Source organism: Toxorhynchites rutilus, chromosome 3 (genome assembly GCF_029784135.1).
Source record: "Toxorhynchites rutilus septentrionalis strain SRP chromosome 3, ASM2978413v1, whole genome shotgun sequence".
Classification (NCBI taxonomy): Eukaryota; Metazoa; Arthropoda; class Insecta; order Diptera; family Culicidae; genus Toxorhynchites; species Toxorhynchites rutilus.
In genome coordinates, this window is record NC_073746.1 from 213,288,892 (window position 1) to 213,303,849 (window position 14,958).

The following is a 14,958-nucleotide window of genomic DNA, read 5'->3' on the forward strand; positions in this document are numbered from 1 at the left end:
TTCTCGGATTGAAGATGGAAGACATCAAACGACTTCAGTGCCACAGAGGAGATGCATGTGCGTTCGTAAAAGTCAGTGAATTAGCGATCGCACAAAAAGACGGGTGGGTAATGTCGGGGACATAACCGGAGTGACGTAGGACTATACAAAGGGGACAGCTTTTGTTAAATATATATTTTAAATATATTGTTTTATTTTCTTCTCCTACGTGAATACCTACCTATCTACCTGAAAAATGGATGAGCGTACTGTTTACTCTTTATGAACATGTTGGTGGTTCTGAAAAGAACCTTTGGCGTTGTGTTTTTGCGGTTTTTGGTTTCCCTTTCGACAGTCCCCTCTGGGCTGGTTTTATTGTGGCTCTCCACTGGGCTAAAGGCGAATGAACTTCAAAGTTTAAAGCCTCTTAAAAACAAAGAAAGAAAGAAAGAAAAATACATTCATTACGATTTGTTCGCTCGTTGGATTCACATGCAGGCTAAAAAGGGTCCTTTTCAGGATCACAAAATTATCTTCAATCTAAAGAGTTTATTGTTTTGTTATCACTCGATATCCCCATCTTGTTGGCTAAACCTTTCTGTTTAGCGATTGCGTTTTCCACTCGCCACAGCTTTCACAGTTGGAAAATTTCTTCCCATCCAGCTTTGTGACATGTTGTACAGTAAATTACATTCAGTGCGACGTGCCGAAGCGCCACTCAGTGTCGCATTGGAGGTGATTTTAACCTGTAATTGAACATTTGCGATGGCAGTGGTACAGTGTTGACTTTCAACGTGGGGTCATAATTTGGATCTCTATGTTTACAAAAATGTCCAACTAAATAAGTCGCATTACATGTCCGACTATCAATAAGCTCAGAACAACTGCCAAATTCACATACTCATCATATCCTGGCAAACAAATTATGAAAAAACCAATTTGTGTTTTATTATTATTTTGGATATTATTTTAGAAAGCATTGAACTGTATTTCGTAAACACTTTTTTGGAAGGTTTAATGGCCCTGAAAAGCGCCTTGTTTTATGGAATGGTTCCAATTTAGAAAACTTAGTACTCGTGGTTTTGAAAAAAACCATTTCGAACGCCCTCGATGCCGCCTTGTTCTGGATTTGCCACCAAAGCAGTTTGTATAAAGAACAAACTTTTTTCTTCTGCTACCTGATGCCGTTTTGCGATTGCGTTTGCCACCCGCCACTCGCTGCAACTGCCTGTTGTTGTCTTGATGTGTTCTGCTCTGAATGCGGGTTTTTTCTTATCGTCGCGAGCAGCTTTACCAGTCAATTCGATCACTTTGGCGGCCGAAACTATATAACGCCGGCTAGGTGGACTGGTGCACTGGTACTAACGCGCTCGGCCTAGCTACCCTTGCGGGGAACTCCAGATCAACACGGTTCGAGCGGGATTTTGTCTTTCCCTTCACTTTTCCTCCTTTACCATGTCCAGACATGGCTGCTTGGGTTGGTTTGTTAATGTGTTGTGGTGCGAACCGATGTGGTGTACGGTTTGGATGAGAATGATCGTTACGGTAGGTAGGTAGGTCGGTCTTGTATTATAGAGACTTTAAACTTTTGCAGTTCATTCGTCTCTAGCCTTGAGAAAGGCCCTTTGAAAACTCTACTCTATTTACTCCAGCGCTACCACCTCCACCCTCTTGCCTTGAGAAAGGCACTCGATCCCTCGCCGTCCAGCTCGTCCAGCAACGATGTTGTCCAGTCGGTGTCCACACAAAGAATGATCGTTACGGCAGCGGAGCGAGGATTTTTAAGCTGACTGGCTGGCTCGAGAATTACGCATGTGTGAGGCTGCGACCAATGTTTCGTTCATTTTTATTTCTTTTTCCTTTCCAATCGTGCTTCATTCTATTTCGCTGCTGCTCTGGTTGCCCGTTTTGGTCGGTACGATTTGAGGAGCACAAAATGGACCAATAAAAAATGGGCACATAGTGCATTTGGACAATGCTTGATATTTCACAATTATTCAATTATTTATCTCAAGAAAAATGAAATGTTATTCGTTATGATGGATGCGTAGATATATTTCCTATCAATTAATGCAAAAACCTTTGTGATCTATTGAGAAATGCTCGAGTTATAAGCATTCCAAATCTTGCATTTTTTCCTACTTGTTCAGTGCCTAGATTTCCATTTCACCCCCTATATCTTCCGGTTAGACGTAGTCCTACGTCAAAAGTCGTCGATGAACATGACGGAAAGCACGAAGTGGAGTGTGAGGGGAAGAAACACACTCTTCGAATTACGCTGGAAGATGGTAGTGTAGAAGTACGTGTTTACGATCTCCCGGAAGATGTATCCGAAAGGAAGGTCGTCGATTTTCTCACTGCGTTCGGTGAAGTAATCTCGATCAGAGAAGTATCGTGGGGCGAAAACAATGAATCCCAAGGTATACCGCTCGGCATTTGGTCCGCTCGTATGCTGGTAAAGCGCAATATAGATTCGTGGGTAACAATCGACGGAGAGCAAGCGTTTGTCGTGTATGAGAGACAGCTTCATTCCTGCCGCCACTGCAAAGAGCAAGCACACACTGGCATATCATGTGTCCAGAACAAAAAGCTTATGTATCAGAAAAGCTACGCGAACGTGGCGAAGCAATCTGGACAGACGAATAGGTCAACCTCCAATCAACAACACAAGAAATCAGCTGGTGAGAGACCGACACAAACGAAGAAATCTACCGCTCCACCACTGACATCATCACAAGTGTTTCCGGAACTGCCGAGTGTTAAGACGCGTCCAAGCCCCATCCGATGGGGCTTCGGCTTCGTGCACTCGATGGGGCGTCCACATTACATAACGAACCGAATGTACCGCCTGGTACAGGCCGATCGGCATCATTCGGCATAATGTGGACGCGCCTTTACGAACCAGAGTGAACCCTCGGGTTCAAAAACGCACACAAGTGGGCAGCCCGAAAGCACCTCATGTCCAGAACCGAATGCAAACAGCCAGCCTGTAGCCCAATCTCAACGAATCAAATTGCTAGCGCCACCGCAAGCTGTCGTAGCTGTGGACGATTTTTTCAAAAAACCAGCGTTGCGATCGCAGAGCAAGAGTAGCAATGGTAATGAAACAGATGACTCTACCACATCCAACAGCAGCAAATCGAACCGAGGACGACCGGCTGGTAAAAAACCTCGCCGGGAAGATACCGACGGAGAGAGATTTGAAGTGATGCTAATCTAAATGGCTCCCACATCGTATAACATTTCGTCCATCAACATCGCTACCATCACGAACCCCACGAAACTGAACGCTTTACGAAACTTCGTCAACAGTCAGAGCCTCGACATCGTGTGTCTGCAAGAAGTAGAGAACGAGCAGCTCTCTTTGCCTGGCTACGTCGTTTTCTTCAATGTAGACCATACGAAAAGGGGCACAGCTATTGCTCTGAAACAACATATACAAGTTACAAACGTTGAGAGAAGTCTGGACAGCCGACTGATTGCGCTGCGAGTGCAAGACACGACGATCTGCAATGTTTACGCTCCCTCCGGTTCTTCACAACGCGCCGTTCGGGAATTTTTTTTTCCACGAAACGCTTCCCTACTACCTTCGTCATAACACCACGAATGTAATCTTGACCGGCGATTTCAATTGCGTGCTTCGAACATGCGATTCAAGCATCCCGAATGCGAGTCCCGCTCTCAAAGCAGCCGTCCAGCAACTACAGCTGCACGACGTATGGGAGAAACTATGTCCCAGAGATAGTGGTTTAACGTACGTCTGTCGCAACGCCCAGTCGCGCCTAGACCGCATCTATGTCAGCAGCGGTCTGCGCGACCACTTGCGAGTAGCACACACCCATGTCTGCTCGTTCACCGACCACAAAGCGCTCACACTTCGTCTATGTCTTCCCCACCATGGACAAGAACATGGTCGTGGATTTTGGTCCCTTCGACCATATCTTATGACTAACGAAAACGTTGCGGAATTCCAGTATAAGTGGCAATACTGGACCCGACAACGCAGAAATTACGGCTCTTGGATTGAGTGGTGGCTCTGTTTAGCGAAACCCAAAATAAAGCGCTTCTTTAAGTGGAAAAGTCGATCCGTTTTCGATGAATTCCACAGTGAACATCAACGTCTGTACGGCGAACTACGACGTGCATACGACGGATACTATCAGCATCCAGAAATGTTGACCACCATCAACCGACTGAAAGGCGAAATGCTAGCGCTCCAAAGAAGATTTTCTCACAATTTCATGAGAATCAACGAAAAATACGTGGCGGGAGAACCCATATCGATATTCCAGTTGGGGGAAAGACGGAGAAAGAAAACCATAATCACGCAGCTGCAGACAGAGCGGGAGCAAACAATAACAGAGTCGAGATCGATCGAGGACCACATGGTCACCTACTTTTCATCACTATACTCAGAGGAGGCGAGAGAGGCCGATTGGAACAGTTTCATATGTGAACGTGTTATTCCGCCAAACGACGAAGTCTGCATGAGCGACATTACGACAGCAGAAATATGGTCTGCGATAACCGAAAGCGCACCACGAAAATCTCCTGGCTGCGATGGAATACCGAGAGAGTTTTACCATCGCATGTTCGACGTCATCCACCGCGAGCTGAACCTTCTGCTGAACGAGGCGCTCAGCGGAAATATTCCTCCAGCGTTTGTAGAGGGTATCATCGTGCTGGTCAAGAAGAGGGGAGGCGACCATACGGCCCGATCATACCGTCCGATCTCACTGCTCAACAGCGATTATAAGCTGTTCTCCCGTATCCTCAAAACCAGGCTGGAGCGGGTGATGAGGGAACACCACGTGCTAAGCGAAGGTCAGAAATGCTCGAACACAGAGCGGAACATTTTCCAAGCCACTCTTGCTCTGAAAGACCGCATAGCGAGTCTCCGTCATGACCGTCGTGCTGGGAAGCTAATTAGCTTCGATCTCGACCATGCGTTTGATCGGGTCCGGCATTCTTTTCTCTTCCAAATCATGCGTTCTCTCGGCTTCAACGACAATTTCATCTCTCTACTCTCGCGCATCGTCAGTCGATCTGCGTCTCGACTGCTTATCAACGGACATCTCTCACGGTCGTTCGAGATTCAACGATCGGTACGAAAGGGGGACCCGTTGTCAATGCACCTCTTCGTACTGTATCTCCATCCACTAGTGTGCATACTCGAAAGTGTATGCGGGAACGATCTGCTGGTAGCGTATGCAGATGATATCAGCGTGATCGTCACATCGGCAGCGCAAATTGAAGCGATGCATGAACTCTTTACTCGCTTCGAAAATGCTGCTGGGGCAAAATTGAATTTGAGAAAAACTGTTGCTATCGATGTTGGGTTTCGCGAAAACGACATTTTCAACACCCAGTGGCTGCAAACAGCCGATGTAGTCAAAATATTGGGTGTAGTTTTCGCAAACTCGATAAAACACATGACAACACTAAACTGGAATGCGCTGGTGGGGAAGTTTTCGCAACTAATGTGGCTGCACTCTCTGCGTATGCTGACGCTGCATCAAAAAGTGATCATGCTTAACACGTTCGGTACCTCCAGGATATGGTACCTCGCGTCCATTCTCCCACCGTTGAACGTACATATAGCGAGAATTACATCAACGATGGGAACATTTCTCTGGAGAGGGACTGTTGCACGCGTCCCGATGATGCAGTTGGCTCGCTGCAAGAAAAAAGGCGGTCTGAAGTTACAATTACCAGCGCTTAAGTGTAAGTCGCTCGCAATTAATCGTCATTTGAAAGAGATCGGATCCCTTCCTTATTACAGTTCCTTTCTTTTCCAAACAAATCCTCGACCACAAATTTCATTAGATCTTCCTGACCTCAAACAAATCCTACAAAACTTATCCCAAATTCCACACCAAATCCTACAAAACCACTCCGCCGATCAAATCCACAATCACTTCGTCATTCAAATCGAAACACCAAGGGTGGAACGAAATAATCCAGCAGATGACTGGCCACGCACGTGGCGAAATATTGCATCGAAGCATCTTACTTCAGAACAGCGTTCAAAACTGTACTTATTTGTGAACGAGAAAATTGAACATCGAAAATTATTTTTCGTGATGCAGCGTGTAGATGACGAAAATTGTACACACTGCGACAACCGAGTTGCAGAAACAGTAAATCACTAGTTTTGCACATGTGTTCGCGTCCAACTAGCTTGGACGGTACTTCAACATATGATATCAGGCATCTTAGGCGGATCGAGGAGGCTTGATTTCGAGGAGCTGAAAAAAACCTACCCTACTAGGAATTAACAGAAGGAAAACAGTGAAAATTCTTAAACTTTTCATTAATTATATTTGCTTTATCAATGATTCCAATGATAGAATTGATATAGATCAATTGAAGTTTCATCTACATATGCAATTTTGAAGAATTAAAATGAAACAAGCAACCTTTATAAAATAAACTGACAATTAAAACCATTTAAAAAAAAAAGACGGGTGGGTAATGTCAGGGACATAACCGGAGTGACGTAGGACTATACAAAGGGGACAGCTTTTGTTAAATATATATTTTAAATACATTGTTTTATTTTCTTCTCCTACGTGAATACCTACCTATCTACCTGAAAAATGGATTAGTTTACTGTTTACTCTTTATGAATATGTTGAGGGTTGAAAAGAACCTTTGGTGTTGTGTTTTTGTTATCACTCGATATTCCCATCTTGTTCGGTTAAACCTTCCTGTTTAGCTATTACGTTTGCCACTCGCCACAGCTTTCACAGTTGGAAAATTTCTTCCTATCCAGCTTGTGACATATTGTGCAGTAAATTACATTTAATGCGACGTGCCGGAGAAGCAGTTTGCCACTCAATGAAACTAATTGTTGCCTTGATGAGCGCCGAACCGAAGCTGCTCTGTTCTTGATGCGGGTTTTCTGATTGTCGTGAGCAGCTTTGCAAGCCAACTCGAGCACTCCGACGGCCGAAACTCTATAATCGCTGTTAGGTATACTGGTGCTCCGGCACCAATCCGTTCGGCCTAGTTACCCTTGCGGAGCAATCAGTGAATGCGACCAACAGAGAACTGGAGACCTGCACGGTTCGAGTGAGACTTTGCTTTTTCCTTAACTTGTCCTCCTTTGTTACGTCCACGGTGCCGATGCCGTACAACCACACGGGTTTACGGTTTGAAAGAAAATAAGATATTTTTTTGGGGTCCGCGTGTTTTATACTCTAGCGGTACACACTCACAGGATAGAGACAAATCGGCAGACTCAGCCAGAGGGGCGAGTCCAACGAGACGAACGAATGAGCGTTAAAAGGGAGCGATGGCAAAAAAAATACATTCATTACGATTTGTTCGCTCGTTGGATTCACATGCAGGCTGAAAAGGGTCCTTTTCAGGATCACAAAATTATCTTCAATCTAAAGAGTTTATTGTTTTGTTGTCACTCGATATCCCCATCTTGTTCGGCTAAACCTTTCTGTTTAGCGATTGCATTTGCCACTCGCCTCATCTTTCACAGTTGGAAAATTTCTTCCCATCCAGCTTGTGACATATTTTACAGTAAATTACATTCAATGCAACGTACCGAAGCGCCACTCAGTGTCGCATTGGAGGCGATTTGAACCTGTAATTGAACATTTGCGATGACAGTGGTACAGTGTCGACTTTCAATGTGCGGTCATAATTTGGATCTCTATGTTTACAAAAATGTCCAACTAAATAAGTCGCATTACATGTCCGTCCAATTAGCTAAATGTCGAACTAATTGTAAATTACTGTACTTTCAATCTGGAAACAATTTAAGAGTTGGTGAAAATTGAATAATCTTGAAAGTCCCCAACTATCAATAAGCTCAGAACTACTGCCAAATTCACATACTCATCAGATCCTGGCAAACAAATTATGAAAACATCAATTTGTGTTTTATTATTATTTTGGATAATGTTTTAGAACGCATTGAACTTTATTTCCTAAACTCTTTTTTTGGAAGGTTTAATGGCCCTGAAAAGCGCCTTGTTTTATGGAATGGTTCCAATTTAGAAAACTTTGTACTCGTGGTTTTGAAAAAAAAACCATTTCGAACGCCCTCGATGCCGCCTTGTTCTGGATTTGCCACCAAAGCAGATTGTAAAAAGAACAAACTTTTTTCTTCTGCTACCTGCTGCCGTTTTGCGATTGCGTTTGCCACTCGCCACTCGCTGCAACTGCCTGTTGTTGTCTTGATGTGTTCTGTTCTGAATGCGGTTTTTCTTATCGTCGCGAGCAGCTTTACCAGCCAACTCGATCACTTCGGCGGCCGAAACTATATAACGGCGGCGACTGGTGCACTGGTACTAACGCGCTCGGCCTAGCTACCCTTGCGGGGAACTCCATATCAACACGGTTCGAGCGGGACTTTGCCTTTCCCTTCACTTTTCCTCCTTTACCATGTCCAGACATGGGTGCTTGGGTTGGTTTGTTGATGTGTTGTGATGCGAACCGATGTGGTGTACGGTTTGAATGAGAATGATCGTTACGGCAGCGGAGCGGGGATTTTTAAGCTGACTGGCTGCCTCGAGAATTACGCATGTGTGAGACTGCGACCAATGTTTCGTTCATTTTTTTCTTTTTCCTTTCCAATCGTGCTTCATTCTATTTCGCTGCTGCTCTGGTTGCCCGTTTTGGTCGGTACGATTTGAGGAGCACAAAATGGACCAATCAAAAATGGGCACATAGTGAATTTTGAGAATGCTTGATATTTCACAATTATTCAATTATTTATCTCAAGAAAAATGAAATGTTATTCGTTATGATAGATGCGTAGATATATTTCCTATCAATTGATGCAAAAACCTTTGCGATCTATTGAGAAATGCTCGAGTTATAAGCGTTCCAAATCTTGCATTTTTTCCTACTTGTTCAGTGCCTAGATTTCCATTTCACCCCCTATATCTTCCGGTTAGACGTAGTCCTACGTCAAAAATGAGTGGGTTATATCTATGATATAACCGCAAGGTTCACGTGGAACTACCTTAGCTTAGCAATCATTCGTTTGTATTGATTAAATTCTTGATTGAATGAAACAGTTTCCAAATTCAATTGAGTTCAATATATTTGCTCTGTGAGTGAAAAAAATGAACAAATGCCGTGTAAAGTCAATTCATTTATTGTGATTGATTGTTCTTCGTTACAAGTAAATTTAATGACGGACCTTTTACGTTTGGTATGATGACTAGAACAAAATATATGTACGGAAGAATTATCAAACGTTTGATGAACCAGCCTAAGGCTGAAAATCTTTCCAATAAAGACAAAAAAAAATTATCAAACGATTATTTTATTTTACATTTCCCTCTGAAGTTACATCCCAAAAGTGTACATACTTCTCGAATCTCGAATTTGCTTGAAACTGGGAAGTTCATTCGCTTCTAGTGGCTGCACGATTTTCCCAGGTTCCTAAGTTTAGAAGATCATGTTAGGACAGACATATTCCACTCTGCACAAAGGCAAGCGAGGACAAAAGTACTCGCAGTTTGCATTTATTTGCAGAGCCGATTTCCCCAGAAACCTCGGTTTTGAAGTCTGTGTTAGGGAAACACATTTCAATCGGAACAAAAATACCCCCGATTTGTATGAATTCGCAATGCCGATTTCCCCACGCTTCATGGATTTGAAGTCTGTGTTAGGGAAACACATTCCAGTCGGAACAAAAATACCCCCGACTTGCATGAATTTGAAATACCGATTTCTCCAGGCACCTTGGTTTAGAAATCTCTATTAGGGAACACATTTCGGTGGGAGCAAAAGCTCCCCCTACTTTCGTGTGTTCTTTTTCTTCTTTTTGGCTTTAAGAGGGTTTAAACTTTTCAGTTCACTCGCCTCTAGGCTAGGCTTTCGTGTGCTTGCAATGCCGATTTCGCTGCTTGGTTTTAAAGTCTGTGTTAGGGAACATTTTTCGATGAGAACAAAAGTGCCCCTACTTTCATGTATTTGCAATGCCGATTTCCCCAAGGCTGCTTGGTTTTGATGGCTGTGTTAGGGAAACCGTAAATCGGGCCAATCAAAACGATGCAGTTAGGGCGTTTAGATAACGCCTAATATTTTACAGTTATTCAATTGTTTATCTAATGAAAAACAACATTTTGTTAGTTGCGATAGATGCGTAGAAATATTCCCTATCAAGTGATGCAAACATCTCTCCTATCCAGTACGAAATGTTCGAGCTATAAGCATTCGAAATCTTTCATTTTATCCTGCATGTTCTGTGTTTAGGTTTTCATTTTACCCTCCATATATTCCGGTTAGACGTAGTCCCACGTCAAAAAAATTGCACGAGAACAGATGCAAGTGGGATTTCAGCATAGCAAAGATGTGCTATTTGTACATACAGGTTATGAAGCACGCACGTACGCACGCAAACCCATATATCGATGGCCTGAAGCTTAATATACACTCAAGGCTGATTTAGACGATGCCAGTCAGCGCTCTAGATGAAGTATCCAGTGAATAGAGAACAGACACTCTGTTTAAGTTAGAGGCCAATTACTTGTTTGATACTGGTACAAGTAACTTGAACAGAGTGTCTGTTCTCTGTTCACTGGAGACTTCAACTACAGCACTGACTGGCATCGTCTAAATCAAGGCGCCTAGAAGTATATCCTAAGGTGGGCCAACTTGCTAAAACCACTCTTCAGCCATCTTGGAAGTCTACTGTGCTTTGTTTGTAAACAAAACACAATACGCTAGTGCCGAAGCTCGCTCGTGATCAGTCTGTCTCTTTCACGCTACAAGCAAATAATTCCCCTTCTGCTTTCTTCCGTACTGTTTTCATATACCGCTCCCCTAACCAACTTAGTGACGAAACGGCCTCACCTAGTACCATAGACCCGTCTTGGTCTAAATCTAAGACAAGACGTGACAACTGGCTTCTTACTCTTCTAACAGGGAGCCGAGCCACGCGAGATGTGAAGGTTGCCAAATGTTATAAAATTTCGGAAGATTATTTTTCCATAAGAGAAACATGTGTTCTTCGTATCATGTATTATTTGAGCTGTACAATTTTTCATATTAATTATAAAATCGGGTGTCATATTTTAAACAGTTAGTATTTTCCTGTTATTTTGGTAACCAAAACAAATTTAAATGTAGGGAAAGCAAAAAGAAATAGGAAACGTAGATTTGATAACAGGAGTATGATATGTTGAAATACATGAATTGAATGAAAATTAACTTCTCCGTATCGAATTAATGTTCAATGTGATTGGAAAAATTTGTTTTCTTCATATGGTAAAATAATCTCTCACAAAAATGGTATCTGAAGATAATTTTATATTATAATAAATTTTAATGAGAATATCGGAAAGTGTATAGAAAATGGGTTGAGTTATGATAAGAAAGACGTGCTTCAAGTAAATAAACAACGCCAAGTAAAAATTTTCATTCAGATCTTGACAAATTTAAAACTGCCTTCGGGCCGGCTAATCTGATGTGGTGAGAGTAGTAAGCCTTGTTAAAAACTAATTTTGTTTCCAGGTGTCAACATTGTATAGTTGTCATCGCGGATACACTTCATTTCGTTTTCACCGTGCAGTGTATACGGAAATAAGGCCTTAAAATTCAACTCTGACATCGTTCAAAAACTAACAGTACTGTACAATGTTTCCCTCTCTTCGGGAACTGAACACAGGACGTAGCAGAAACGAAAATATACAAAGAATCCATAATAGAAATTTTCGCTAAATTGAAATATGAATGCAACTATTAGTCAATTTTGAATATATTTCGCAACACTGTGAAAATGTTGGAAATCCCATTTTAGTATATTTATCTTTGTCAACTGTTTGTCTCATCAACCAATCAGGAGTCGAGTTGCAAGTGGTCCGAGTTTGACAGAAAAGTGGTCCGGAATCAGCCCCCTATTGTCATGTCTCGCCTCAGGTCTAAATCAGCCTTAAGTCAAACATCTTAAAATTGATGACATGTTTTCATATCTGGCATCCCTGTAATGTACAACTTTGAAATAAACACAATATATTTTATACCCATTTAATAGATTATCTCGAAGACGAACAGCCTCAAATATCAAACAAATTATTAGAAACAAACATTTAAGATATGATAAATAGTAAATTCGAAACATGGAAAACAAAAAATCATCCTCTAGTTCTCGCAACGGAATCAGCTTGCTACTAAAGGAACAACGCCAACTCAATGCAACGGAAGCCAAACTAAAATCGATGATTAACAAAATCAATAACCAGTTAAATCAATTACTCGTAAGTATATTCACTTATTTTCCAAGCTAATTGACAAAATTGGTGACTATTCCAGGTGGAAGAACTACAACTAAAATCAAGAGAACTGGATCAGAAATTTCCCCAGGACAGTTATACGGATGAGAGAACCTCTGTTAAGCAGGAAACTGCAGCCACTTCGGCCGAGATCAATCAACAGGAATTGAATCTAAACATCCAATGTGGAAAGCTATTGAAATCATTGGAGGAGAGTGAAGAAGACGACTGATATGCTGTGATATTAACAATGACTGATAAAGTGTTCATTGATTTTTAGTTATGCTTTGAATTGGTTCTAATCGAAACTTACAGCCACTGGAAATAAACCTATTTTTGCTCCGCTTTGATTTGTTCTTCTTCCGGTGGCTTGTTTGCTTTGTATTCCTGATCTATTCGCTCTTTCGCCCGGAATACTTTCGATTGTAAATAAAATGATCCCCCTTTTGACTTGTCATTCACTTGAAACAGGTGATCATAATTTTTTTGGACTAATTCTCTATCGAGTTTTGAAACATTCAGAATCTGCTGAGCTTCTTCCAACGTCATTCCTGCAGAGAAAAAGAACTTGATTTGTGTTTTCTTGAATTTGATAATTATCTGTTTACCCATTTTAAGATTAGCTGTAACACGGTTTTGTCCTTCCATGCCGCCACCGGCTCTTTTAGCTGCCTCTTGTGATGCGGCATATTCCTGTTTCAATGCGCGAGCGAATGCCCTGCCGACTATCTGTGTACCCAGAACAATGATTTGTGCGATGTACTTCGCCATCACTCCAGTGTCCGTTCCTAGATTTCGTTTGTACTTTTCCTTCCACGAACTATACTTAACAAATAAATACAGCTCAATCTCAATATCTAATGCGAAATATACAAAATCATACAATACATGTTGTTACACAACAGTAAACAACGTCGCGAGGAGAGAGCATGAAGTGCTTTGACGTTTGATCGATGGTTTCGTGTCAGTGTTTACATATCAGGGTGGAGTAGTTGACGAAGTATATTTGTGTAGGTGAACAATACTTGTGTCGTCATTAATGGCTTCGAATATGAAATTTGTATGATATAAACCTAGGTAGTGCGGACTGAATCAAAACGGCTGTCAAAAAAGATCCAATTGAAATATCAAAAGAGATCCAACGATCAGGAATGTTGTTCTTCTTATGATAATCAACACTTAAAAAAGGGTATTGTTATCAAGGGCAAAAATAATTAAAATTATAAAATGAACGAACTACATTTTCCCGTCAAATGTTTAATTGACCATTGCATCTCTGAAAGAGCATCTCAGTCTTTCACTGAGCAACGCATTTTGATTGTCCACTTTCTTTTTCATAACGTTTTTCCGAACGAAATAAAAACAAACGAAGTCAGAGTCACGTAAATGTTTACTTTGTATATATATACAGCCATACAGCCAAACCGATATAGTGGTTCTCAGATTTTCGTCAAAAGTGGTAATTTTGTTCTTTTTCGCAAAACATTAGACTCGTATTTTTTAATTTTTTTAATTAGAGTACCCATTTCCATTTTAGGGTGGTCCAAAAAATCAATGTTTTCCACTTTTTCCCAAAAACGACTTTTTTTCAAAAATTCATAACTTTCGAACCACTTAACCGATTTAAATGATCGACATATCAAATTGAAGCCAATGAGCTAGCTTTCAATTGAAAAAACACTGGACTGGAAGAGAATGCGGACACTATTTTCGTAATTATTGATTGTAGTTGTTTTTTAATGGGGCGTTTTGACGTAGAATTACGTCTTTCGGGAACATATTGGGGTACAAATTGAAAATCGAAAATCGAGTACATCGTGAAAATTTTCCAATTCCAAACGCTTATTGCTCAATCATTTAATGATGAATTGAAGAAATTTTTGCGTCAATCGATTTCGGCACTTCATAACAATTTTTTATATTGAAGAAAACAATATATGACATGAAATTAACTATCGAACAATTGAAAAATCTCAACCTCTATCCTAACGGAAATACCCACTTCTGATTGGTCGGAATTGACGACACATGCTGCGGGTCCCCAACAGAGACATCAAAACCAAGCTGCCTGGGGGAAAACGGCATTGCAAATACATGAAAGTAGGAGGATCTTTTTTCCCACCGACATGTATTCCCTAACAGAGATTTCAAATCCAAGGTGTCTGGGGAAATCAGCATGTAAATACTCTCGTAGTCGATAGTTTAACTAACGACGCGAACAAAAGGATAGTAGTCATGTCTAGTCTGGGCATTGCTGATTGCATACGTGCTGGCGAATAAGTTGGGAGCGATGAACAAGTGTTTTTTTCGTTCCAATAAGAATCTTTCGATGGGTTGATTGAAGAATGATGTCCTTCCACCCTTTGGGTGAATTTCGATTACTTCCTCGTGTTTCGTTTTGTGTTTCGATTACCATACTTGTGTTTTACATACCGAGGAATAGAGCGCCAAGTCGATGACCACCGACAAAAATAAAAAAAAAACGCAAGCCATTCCTTGTATTCTATTCCCGATATTTCATTTACGAATCTGACATGTTTGTTCTCTTGAACGTTAAATATACAGTGAAAAAAGGAATATCTTTTTGTCGTAAAGTTGACGAATTAAATAAAGAAAATCAATGTAAATTTCGTTGTTGCAAATGTGTTGTTTTTAGTGATCCCCGATTTTTGAAATTAAGCGCTCATCAGCTAATCGAATACTTTTCAGCAGCTTGATATTCGATACGATTAAT

General features: G+C 41.3%; 2 protein-coding genes across 3 annotated transcripts; one reads left to right on the forward strand and one right to left on the reverse strand.

Moving 5' to 3' along the window:
* The first annotated feature begins 11,916 nt into the window (after positions 1-11,916).
* On the forward strand, positions 11,917-12,692 carry LOC129777413 (uncharacterized). The gene is made up of 2 exons (XM_055783666.1): positions 11,917-12,209; positions 12,265-12,692. The coding sequence occupies exons 1-2, from the start codon at positions 12,072-12,074 to the stop codon at positions 12,454-12,456; spliced, it is 330 nt and encodes a 109-aa protein (XP_055639641.1). The 5' UTR covers positions 11,917-12,071; the 3' UTR covers positions 12,457-12,692.
* LOC129777412 (mitochondrial import inner membrane translocase subunit Tim16) lies at positions 12,494-13,186 on the reverse strand. Of its 2 annotated transcripts, XM_055783665.1 has the most exons (3): positions 13,108-13,186; positions 12,833-13,044; positions 12,494-12,775 (listed from the first exon to the last, which is right to left on the reverse strand). In XM_055783665.1, the coding sequence occupies exons 2-3, from the start codon at positions 12,993-12,995 to the stop codon at positions 12,555-12,557; spliced, it is 384 nt and encodes a 127-aa protein (XP_055639640.1). In that variant the 5' UTR covers positions 12,996-13,044; positions 13,108-13,186; the 3' UTR covers positions 12,494-12,554. The 2 variants fall into 2 exon arrangements, with proteins under 2 accessions (XP_055639640.1, XP_055639639.1); XM_055783664.1 differs by having other exon boundaries at positions 12,833-13,159.
* Positions 13,187-14,958: the final 1,772 nt, after the last annotated feature.